General features: G+C 42.8%; 1 protein-coding gene across 1 annotated transcript; it reads right to left on the bottom strand.

The window, feature by feature from the left end:
* Positions 1 to 899: 899 nt before the first annotated feature.
* On the bottom strand, positions 900 to 10030 carry hs3st3l (heparan sulfate (glucosamine) 3-O-sulfotransferase 3-like). Its single transcript, XM_029246959.1, has 2 exons — positions 9561 to 10030; positions 900 to 1518 (listed from the first exon to the last, which is right to left on the bottom strand). The coding sequence occupies exons 1-2, from the start codon at positions 10028 to 10030 to the stop codon at positions 900 to 902; spliced, it is 1089 nt and encodes a 362-aa protein (XP_029102792.1).
* Positions 10031 to 10579: the final 549 nt, after the last annotated feature.

Genomic DNA, 10579 nt, shown 5'->3' with positions numbered 1-10579 from the left:
GATGCAAACATAAGCAAAACACGTTTACCCCACACAAACAGCACCAACCATGCAGCAGGGAAACTATGCTACCCATACCTAAGTAATTGAATCACTTAAATTAGAGAATATTTGGGATTTATGCATTTTCAGGGCAAACAAAGGTTTAAGTATTACACATTAAAAATATAAAACTATTTTGATCAAATTCATATTATGGCTTGTGCTTGATTAATGCTTTCAGTGTAAATTTCAATCCTGTGGTTCATACAACGATGAGTTCAATCAAGGCTAATTCACTAAAGAAAAAAAAAATTCACATTGCTCCCCAGGATCAAGGCTGTAAACTGCTGTTATAGAGCTTCTGATTGCCTCAGAAACATTATCCACAGCATATCACTGCAAGTAAAATTTCACAGAAGTCAATAATTAATTTGAAGTAGACTGGTCGATTGTAAATATCTGAATTACAGTCCAGTTTATAGTTGCTGCATACTTGTGTGCACATCACGTACTTATCCCTATTCCCATAACATCCCAAGCAGTATTCTTTCTGCTAATATTATTAAGGAATCGTATAAATAATATTCAGTTGTAGGTTTACATAAGCAACCCAGCACACCAAAGCTTACTGCAATTTACCCTTAATATCTGGGTACAACCATTGCAACGTAACAAATGAAAGAGAGCAACTTCCTTTGGAGAGGTTTCTTTCAGCAATATGGTTTGTTAACTAGCGTTTAGTCAACACCTATTTAAACTGATTTCCCAAGTACTTTTTGGAGAAATTCTCAGTAACAACCTTGACCAATGGTAGTATAACTGTAGCAGGGAAAGGCTTCAAATGAAAACCTTCTGTAATCTTATGTCTTCTATACTGCCCGTTGTTTTTTTAATTTATTACCCATACAGTCAAATCCTTACTGCCACCCAAAGTCCTGCCCTACAAGTTGATAGAACTTCAGGTTATGAGGGTAATAAAAGTCTCGGAGCCTCTGGATGACCTCAGGGTCGATTTTAGGGTGAGCCCGGCCTTTGGTTTTGCCGAGGCAGTGTGGCTTGCTGCTGCCCTCTGGCTTCTTCAAGCAAGGGAAGCCCTTGGTCTTGTTGAAGTAGAAGTGCTTGTCTGTGATGATCCTCTGCAGGCCAAGAAAGTCCTGTACCCGACCCAGCTCCCCAGCCGGGTCGCTGATCAGTCTCTCCCCATGGACAAAGTGGATTTGAGACAGCGGGAAATAAGCTAGCCAGCGTTCAAGATGCTTAGCATATAGGCCGATCCAAATGGGACTCCACTGCGAGTCAATCTGCCCACTAGTCCTGTTTTTGAAAGTCAAGCTCTCAAAGCTGGGGATGTCCGGCGTTTTGGATATGATCTGTGTGTAGTCCGAAATAGCCCTGGTGACGGGATCCCGCACCACCACAATCAGCTTGATCTCCCGGGACATGGAATGAATGCGGGCAGGAGTCTCAGCAGCGACAAAGTACCTTGGTGTCTTTTCCATAACAATCTGCCCATCCAAAGCCTTAGGCATTAAGCTCCTGTGAAGAAAGAGAAACAGGAAAACAGGTTTGGTTCCATTATATTGATTTAGCCAAATGTAGACACAGTCCTAAACCTGTCATCAAGAGGTGAAGCTCTAAGCTGCGGAATGAATTTTAATTAATGCTCCACTGACACCTGATATGTCAGGTGACGTGACCTGTTTCAAGATAATCACTTTCTTAAAGCAATTATGAGCCGAGGTACATTGAAAACCAGGACACCAGCTCTTGACAGCTGTGGTGAAGTGGAAAGTTCCTGAGTAAAACACCACTAGTGAATAGCAATCAATAAATAGTACTTGCTCTTTTTGTTCCAGCATAATCAATTATTTTTACTTACTTCTGCGCACAGTACATAAAGTGTTCTGATTATTCAACAGTAAAATTGTTTTTAATTGAATAGAAATGGTTCACTGGATTGAGTTAGAAACAGAATGTGTACAAATCTGTTATAACCTTGACCCCTAGCTAGACAAACTGGTCAGTTATGGAGACCAGCTCATGCTATCTGAGCCAAATTCCAAAAGTCACCTAGTTTCAATTGGAATTTCTACTAATAAAATGATTCTGGATTTTCTTCTGAGAGGGGGGCGTGGTGATGCAGTGGGTTCAGTCGGTGCCCACTGTGTGGCGGGTCTGGGGCTTGAGCCCTGTCTAACGATGGACTGGCATCCTCTCCTGGGTGTGTCTCCCTGCACCGCTGGACAAGGCCCCAGTTCACCGTGACCCCGCTCAGGACAAACGGTTCTTCACGATGGATGGATATTTTTCTTTAGTACGCTGGGATTCAGTTATATAATATCTTTTGTAGCCACATGTCCTTTTCTGCTGTGTTTATTATGACGGAGAGCTGCCAAGGTTATATCTTTAGGGTCTGAACATAAGGACCCTCTTATGGACAGAACAGTGTGCAGCAGCAATACAGCGTACTGCATGAGGCACCTGGGGCACTATGTCAGTTACTGGCAACAAATGATCTGCAACCCCCATTCTTAAGTGCTACTCAAAAAGTGCTTTAGTAGGAAAGGATGTTCTGTTGAGGCATGGGCACCATCAGTCACAGGGAGCTCATCACACACGTCCCCATACTGTTTAGCAGATGGGACCCATTCACATTAAGAGGTTAGCGTTGACGTGGTGCTAACTGGGCCAAGTGTGTTTTCCTACCAGTGTTCCTCATGCTCAGAAGACTGCTGTTTCTTTATGCTTTAAAAAGAGCACCAGTAATGAAATATGCTGCTGCAACCCTGCCCCCTATGGTACAATATTGTCACCTTCACAAAGGTAACACACACACATTTTCAGAACCGCTCGTCCCATACGGGGTTACGGGAAACCGGAGCCTACCCGGCAACACAGGGCGTAAGGCCGGAGGGGGAGGGGACACACCCAGGACGGGACGCCAGTCCGTCGCAAGGCACCCCAAGCAGGACTCGAACCCCAGACCCACCAGAGAGCAGGACCGTGGTCCAACCCACTGCGCCACTGCACCCCCCCACAAAGGTAACAACCTACGCAATTCCTCCGCAAGCCTCATTTTTATCAATTATCAGCTCACTACATTGGTTAAAGGGACCTTGATGTGAATGTGGCTTTTCTGCGGTATTTTGGTATTAAAAGGCAAAGTTTTTTGTGCTGAAAAGTTGGAATTTTATTCAAGTGGCTATAATACTTCTACTCATGTTTCTGAGCAGTCTTAAGAAGAGATCAGTGAGTGAAACATCATTTTGTTTCAGAGCTCTAAAACTTCCATCTTAGATGCAAAATCAGGCCATAATCACTGTACCGCATTGCTCTGGGTAATAAACCTAAAGTGTCAGTACTATTACTTTTTTGCACAGTGCCATTCACAGTAGTACCACACTAAATCATGAATAATTCCTACTGAAAAGAACCCCATTTTTGATATGCGTTTTCAAACATTTCACACATCTTTAGAAAGGCAAAAGTACTACATAACTCATTAAAGGCATCATTTCATATAATATGCCATCTTTAATTAATTTCTCCAGACCTTTTGAAGCCACTTTGTAATTTGAAAAAGGAGACAAAACATTATTTTGAATCCAAGAAATCTTTTGGAAAGAGTGACTGACACAGCTGTTAACCTTTGTCCTCAAAGGGGGCAGGCAGACAGACTTTGGATTTGATACTTATGCAGAAAGAGGTGAAAAGGCTAAACATTACAGTGTCATCTGGTGAAAGAGAGGCTCACCTTACAGGGCAGCTAAGACCTGCAACACGACCCCCAAAATCAAGATGAAGGCCTCAGGAACTCACACAGAGACCTCTCACAATCCCTGGGTGCACTGTTTTAGCAGCACCTTCCAGCAGACGTGAATTTTCTCCTACAACTTCTATCCCACCAACAAGTACCTTGGAGAGAGAGTTATTAATTCAGAGCTTTCTATTTTTTGACTGTTCTTTTTTCTCCAAACAGGCATTGCTATCTACTCATCCCAGTCAGTCCCTGCCCAGGTTATGCAGACTGATGAAAATAAGCATGTTGAGAGAGTCACAGGAGTCATGACGCTGTGATGGTTGAGGGTCAGGTGCAGATGCACGTGAGCATCAGACCATCTCGGACTGGAGGTAGGAAGCACACGTTACATGGAGACAACTGAATTCACGGAGGGAAAAATAGTAAAGTCCATTAGCCAAAAGCCCTGGTGAAGCAGCCCCAGCAGCAAAACATAATGTATGTCTGTTGCTTATCTAACCACTGACGAAAAAAGAAAGTGCACTTGGCAAGGACTCCGTGAAGAATGAGTCCGATTATTTTTCGGTGCAAAAATGGATTTGTAACAAGCTTATGGCTATAAAGTGCAGTACTGTGCTACTCACGGCTGATTCAACTCAGAGGCAACGTATTGGCTATTAAATTCTATTGAAAAGATTTAAGTATTGAAATGAGGCTATAACACAGTGTGTTAAATGAGCCAAAAAAAACAAAAAGCTGCTTCTTGAACTAAATTAGACAAAAGACATTATGAATTCCAAGCAGTAACTCCTTATCGCTCATAGAGAGATTTCACCATGTGAGAACATTTAATTAGCAGAACAAATATTGAGGCAAATATTCCCAGTGACAACATTATCTAAATTGGCTGTTAATTGCCTTTCTGGAATAGGCCTGGTGTTAAGAGGTAAGAGAACAACTTAGTGAAGAAGCACAGATTATACACAATATTGGGTGACTTGTAAAAGCAGTTTCTTAAACAGCCATGAATGTTGTTCAAAAATAGTATTCAGAAAAGTGATAATCACTTGCAAGTTATTGAAATTAGACTTTGTCAGATTTCTGTATCACTTCTTACAAACTGTTGCCAAAACACAGACAAAGCTTATTTTATATAGATATACTCTAACCTGTACAATAGTTTTTTTATTGTTACATAATCGTATAGTGTATTACAACAAAATATAAGATCACGTTTCCAAATCTTGCTAACATTGAACAAACATTCCGCTTTCAAATTCTCATTTATATGAATGAACTCAGTTTTGCAATATAAAGTATTTAATCAACAGGTCATGGGGTGAGTCAGCAAATGAGTGACTGACCTCTACGAGTTATATCTGAGGAATCTCCCTAGGGCTTCATATTTCCACCAGCACCACACATACTGAACCTTGACGACCTTGAGAGAACATCCTGCATGACACAAAACAATAAAGCAGTCCTGATTTTTTTAGCATTGCTGTGGTCCTGCACTAGATGACTTTATTAACTGCGGTCCTCAGTCCTCTCTCTATTTAAATGGATCCTAATGGCGTTCATTGCTTTTCAGTCAATATGCTTTCAGTCAGACAAAAGAAGCAACAATCAGGCAATTAACACTACTATGCAGTTGCATTTTAAATAAAAAATATATGATACAAGGTTATGAATCTATTGCATGCAATAATTTGAGAATATATGGTCTGATTTGAAAAATCTTTCATTTTATTTAAAAAAAAAAAAACATTTTGAAAGGGATATATCTGTTTTTATCTGTATGTTCCAAATAGCTCTCGTTGATTGATTTGTTTTATGGAAATTATCCAAAATGTATACATTGAATGATTAAACAAAATTTTGTACATTGTGTAAAATATTATGTGTAGTTTCATCATGCAGTATTTAGTTAACTGCAAGATAAATTCTTCTTTTAGGGCCAATAAATTTCTACAGAAGTGTATGTTATTCTTTTACATATTTTTCAAACTGACTTAAGTGTATTCACTGCTTTGTCAAGTACACTACATGCAAAAAGCTATGAAAATAATTTTGCAGTCAATGTCAATTATCAGATTAAATCAAATAGAGCCACGTCACATGCAAATGAAGTATCGGGACGGCTGTATTCATCCAAGTATTACAATAAAACATTTTCATTAATTTTCTCCTGGTCTCCTTAAGATTTCTCTAGATTATGAAAACTCGCAGCATTAATGGATAAAACATAAGCTCATTAGAAGTGACACTTCTCCAAATGTTATTTTCTGTTATCACGCCCTGTTTCTCTGCTCAGACGGGTTCCGACGTGAGGGTAAATAAGTTGCCCCTAATTGAGCCTGCATTCCGGCTGGGCCTGTGTCTCCTCGGAGCTCGGAGGTGCGGGGCGTCTGCTAAAAGGCTTCGCGCCACACTCTGGGTATTGATTATGGCGGGAGTATGGTAATACAGGCCTCAGCTGGCTGGAAGGGTGGCAGGTGGACCCCATAGACAGGGCACTCTGGAGTCCCATCAGTGGCTTGCTGTGCACAAGCAGATGTGGGATAATTACTTTGTTCCCTGCATTGGGCATCAACTTTTGTTTGGGAGGGATGTTTGCAGCCATTAATCTCATGCCTCACGTTTCAGGATACACAGATCCAGTGCCTTTGTGCACATGCAAGAATGTTTTTCAAGGCTATGCCATGCTCTCCCCTGTCAAAGACTGATTCTTTGATTCATGTTTCATATACCACCTTACAACACATGGATGAATAAAAAAGTGGATTATTGAAAGTGTAAAGAGTATTGTAATGTTTTTTTTCAAGTTTCAAACCATTGTTTGCATTTCTGGCAAAAAAACAAGAAAATAATAAAAACTAATATATAGTATGTACATAAGTGTGCATGTGGCTGAGTCCAGTTCAGAGTGTGTGCATGTATGTTGAGGTCCACTCATCCGTTAAACTGCACAGTATCCATTAAAAAGCCAGTCAATTGTAACTGTGCCTTGTCCACTTCCCTCTCACATCCATCATCGGAAGCCCTATGACGGCGTCTCCTCTAATTCCCGGTGGTACTTTAATGAGGACTGAATTAAAAACAGACTGTCTGGGCCTTATGGTGATCTTACACAGTACAGAGCTGCTCTGACTACAGGACACACCTGTCCCTACACCTCCAAACATAAACTTATCTCTTCAGGTTCTGGAAAGCACTACAAATCTTCCCAAAAGTTAATTCTCTCACTAATTTTGCTCACAGCACCTTACAGTTCAATGTGCTTCCACTTTAGACTTTAAAGTGAAGCATCAAAGCTTTGAAGGCATTAAATTGTTCAGCAGTAATTTATAATCAATGCCATGATACCATCTTGAAGCAGCAACGTGACAGCCAGTGCACATTGCAGAATCCATAGAAATCTAAAAGTCGATTTGCACAAATTAAAAAAGCAGTTCACAGAAAGTCTTGTCTGCTGTGAACTTTTCTGGTCCAGTCCAATTAATCTCTAACAATGCACCTGGAAAAAAAACACAACCGTACACTGTAGTGAAGTATATGTGAATTGAATTTAGCACATTCATACCTTATGATTATCACAGAGAATAAAAATGAAACACAATCACAATCCTCCAAATATGGGGTACAGCATCAATGAAACCCCTTGCTAACTGTAACAGAATCCACACCGAGCAAGGCTAACTGCTTTAATGCTCATATCAAGTCAAGGTCAAACCGAGGGCCGATCAATAGAGACAGCGTAAGCACGGAACTAGACTGCATCCTTTTCCCTCACTTGTCAGAGATCCTATCACCAGTGCAGACATTCATCTGGGACTTATTTTTTTTCCTCAGGGATACAGATCTAAAGTGCACCAGTGACAGGAAGAGTAGATTTAACAGTGAGAGTTTGCTTTCTGGGCTAAAGTCCTCCTACCACAGTGGAGGACAGTGCCCTGGAGATGTGTTCAGCAGGCCCTGAACTCACATGGACACATCATTATTATCTATGGGACAAACGACCTGGGCTAAAGGTCAGCTTACAGGGCCCACAATGATGTTGAGCTGTCCTGCATAGTACAGCCCGACTTACCCTCGGGTATCTAAAACACACCATACAATTGGTCTTTGGGAAGCTTAGATATAAAGCACACTCTAAAGTCCATTTCTCCATTGACTTACATGAACAATCTCTCCACTTACATAAACCGGTTCATAGTACCATAGTAATTAATTCTTAACAACAAACTTTTTTTTAAAAAATATTGCTGCTAATGTCACTGAACAGTGATTGAAGAACATTGAAGAAGAAAATGTAACAAAATATTCACGTTTAACTATTTACCCAAGCTGTTTACTTTAGAGTTATAGTAATTACAGTTATTATCTTGCTAAATATTCACATTTAAGGGGCCATCCTGCTTACAGCAACTGCCCAGCAATCAAATGCACTTGATTCATATCCCTACTCCCACTATTGTACCCTTGAGTGAGGTGCTTACCCTGAGTGACACAGTAAAGAGTGATCAGCTGTAAAAATGAGTAAATAATGGTAAGCAGCTTAAGATATGAACATTTGGATGCTTTAGAGAAAGGCATCGGCTAAACGAATTAATACTGAATGGAGGGGTATATTGTAAAATTACAATTACTGTTTAAGGTTAACATTTAACATATAGGACCATAAATTATTATGATTATCATTATTATTACACTGAACATGTAATTTGTGCTATATTTACTTGTAGGAACAACCAAGAGTTCTACCATTGTTAGTGGAGGTTCCCTTTTTGCCTTGATTTCTAGTTAATCATATAGCAATGTATGAATTTGACAAAATGATCCATCAGCCAGCAGTGGGAAATAATTGAGTTTTGCCCATTCTCTAGACAAATCTGAGGGCTCCGGTGATAAACGAGCTGTAAACCACGCTCAGATGACTTTATTTGGGTGGGCTGTCAAAACTTGCAGGGGGTCCTATAATTTATCTTGTGCCTCTTTAAATATCGGCGTCCTGAAGGGGAAATTTACAGAATGTTATTTACAGGACATAAGGGCAGGATTTGCAGCTCAGGCGAAGAATCGTGTTTTTAGATGCTTGGGCTCCGGGAGACAGATCATCAAGATGATGATGTAGAAACGAAGAAATGAAATTTTAGTTAAGACATGATCATCACTCGTTGTAATGTCACGTTCCGCTGTCGGAGGTACTGACTGTCAGTCACCTGTCCGCTTATTCATACTATTCCTGTGTATTCCTTTATCTCACATCAGCTTAAAACATTGGATAAGCAGCGTTTTATCCACCTATTCAGCGCGGAATTTTGACTGTATCAGCTCAGTCAGGGTGACCACCTCGATCGAGAGCACTCTGCAGCAGGAGGAGTGGGACTCGAACTGGCAACCTTCATCAGACTGCACGATGCCAGGCAGTTCGCTTTCTATTCATTTTAAATTAATTAAGGGGCTAAACTGACTTGTTTAAAAATAAAAGGTTTCCTTTTTAAGACTTGCAGCAGAAGCGCACAGGCAGAACGAAATGCAGAAACCTTACGGAATAATCGGAAACACATAACTACTGACTAAGTGACATGAAATGCCACATAAACTACTGACTAAGCGACTGTACTTTGTAGTTTGTTGAGACTCGCGCGTCCAGGCTGACCTTTCCGTCTGTTGGAGAAACACCCCTGCGCTGTTGCTGTTTACCCTGAGCAGGTGTACGTCGCTTTGCAGAAATTAAGCGTCTGCTAATGAATAAATATACACGTAATTTGAGATCAGCTGAATAACTGTACCCCTCGCCCGGGCGTCACGCACGTCAGGTGTGCGCGATCATTACCTGTACCAGCCAAGCCCGCGCGCGTAGTGCCTGTCGAAGAAGTGGGGCTCGGAGCCGAGCGCGCGCACGTCGGGGTGCAGCCTGAGGAACTCGAGCAGAGCGCGCGTCCCGCCTTTCTTCACGCCGATGATGAGCGCCTGCGGGAGCCTCCTGCTCGCCGTCCACTCTCTCCCCGCGCCGTCGCCGTCCAGCCCCGGAGTGCCAGTGGTCCCGGGCCCGGAGGAGCCTCCAGGCGCGCTCGGAGAGGCGCAAGGCTTCTCCGCGCGCGACCCGTTCCTCGGATGGAGCCAGTCTGCGGAAGGGAACCTCGTGGACGCGCCCGCCGCGTCCCGCTTCTCTGACACGTCCGAGTCACAGCAGCCGAGCAGAAAGTAGACGAGGGAGACGCAGAGGACGCCAGCCGAGGACACGAGCAGCAGTCGGTGGAGGAGTCCGCGCGCGTCCGCGTGTGGGCTGCTGAGTGGCGCCATCCCTCAGCAACACGGGCGCCATCCTTCGCGAAGAGCCACTTGGAGAAGTTCCGCGGCGCGCGCCATGACGCGCGGCCACCTCGCTCTGCCACGCCGTGCGGGATGATCCGGGCGGTTTAAGTGCCACAGGCGGCAATGATTCGCAGCATCTCGGCGGGAATAGGGGCCAAAGTCGCCTTCTTTCGTTGTGTCCTGCTGGGCTCAGTCAGTGCACGGCTCCACACGCGTTATGCGGATCGTGCCTCAGTATCCGAGCGCGGACTCACCATCCATGTGACCGCAGTGTGTGTGTGTGTGTGTGTGTGTGTGTCTGTGCGTCTGTGTGTGTCCATCCGTACAGCAGAGATGACTCTCTTCTGATGAGCGACTCCTCATTCATGAAAATGTGCCCAGAAGCCGATTGGAGGGCAGGTCCCTCCTCCTGACAGCAGGGAGAGAAGTGGCCCATGTGCCTTTGACAGCTGCCTTCCACGGCTCCCATAAATAAATAACCAACTTTTTGGAAAACTGCACAAAACATTCTTATTAATGTAGCTGACATCTTTTATC

Source organism: Scleropages formosus, chromosome 20 (genome assembly GCF_900964775.1).
Source record: "Scleropages formosus chromosome 20, fSclFor1.1, whole genome shotgun sequence".
NCBI lineage: Eukaryota > Metazoa > Chordata > Actinopteri > Osteoglossiformes > Osteoglossidae > Scleropages > Scleropages formosus.
This window is presented reverse-complemented; position numbering and strand designations above follow the sequence as displayed.

Coding starts and splice junctions, on each gene's coding strand:
- hs3st3l (XM_029246959.1), bottom strand. CDS start 10,030: ATGGCGCCACTCAGCAGCCCACACGCGGACGCGCGCGGACTCCTCCAC. Junction 1,519..9,560: donor CGCGGGCTTGGCTGGTACAG/GTAATGATCGCG, acceptor CTTTCTTCACAG/GAGCTTAATGCCTAAGGCTT.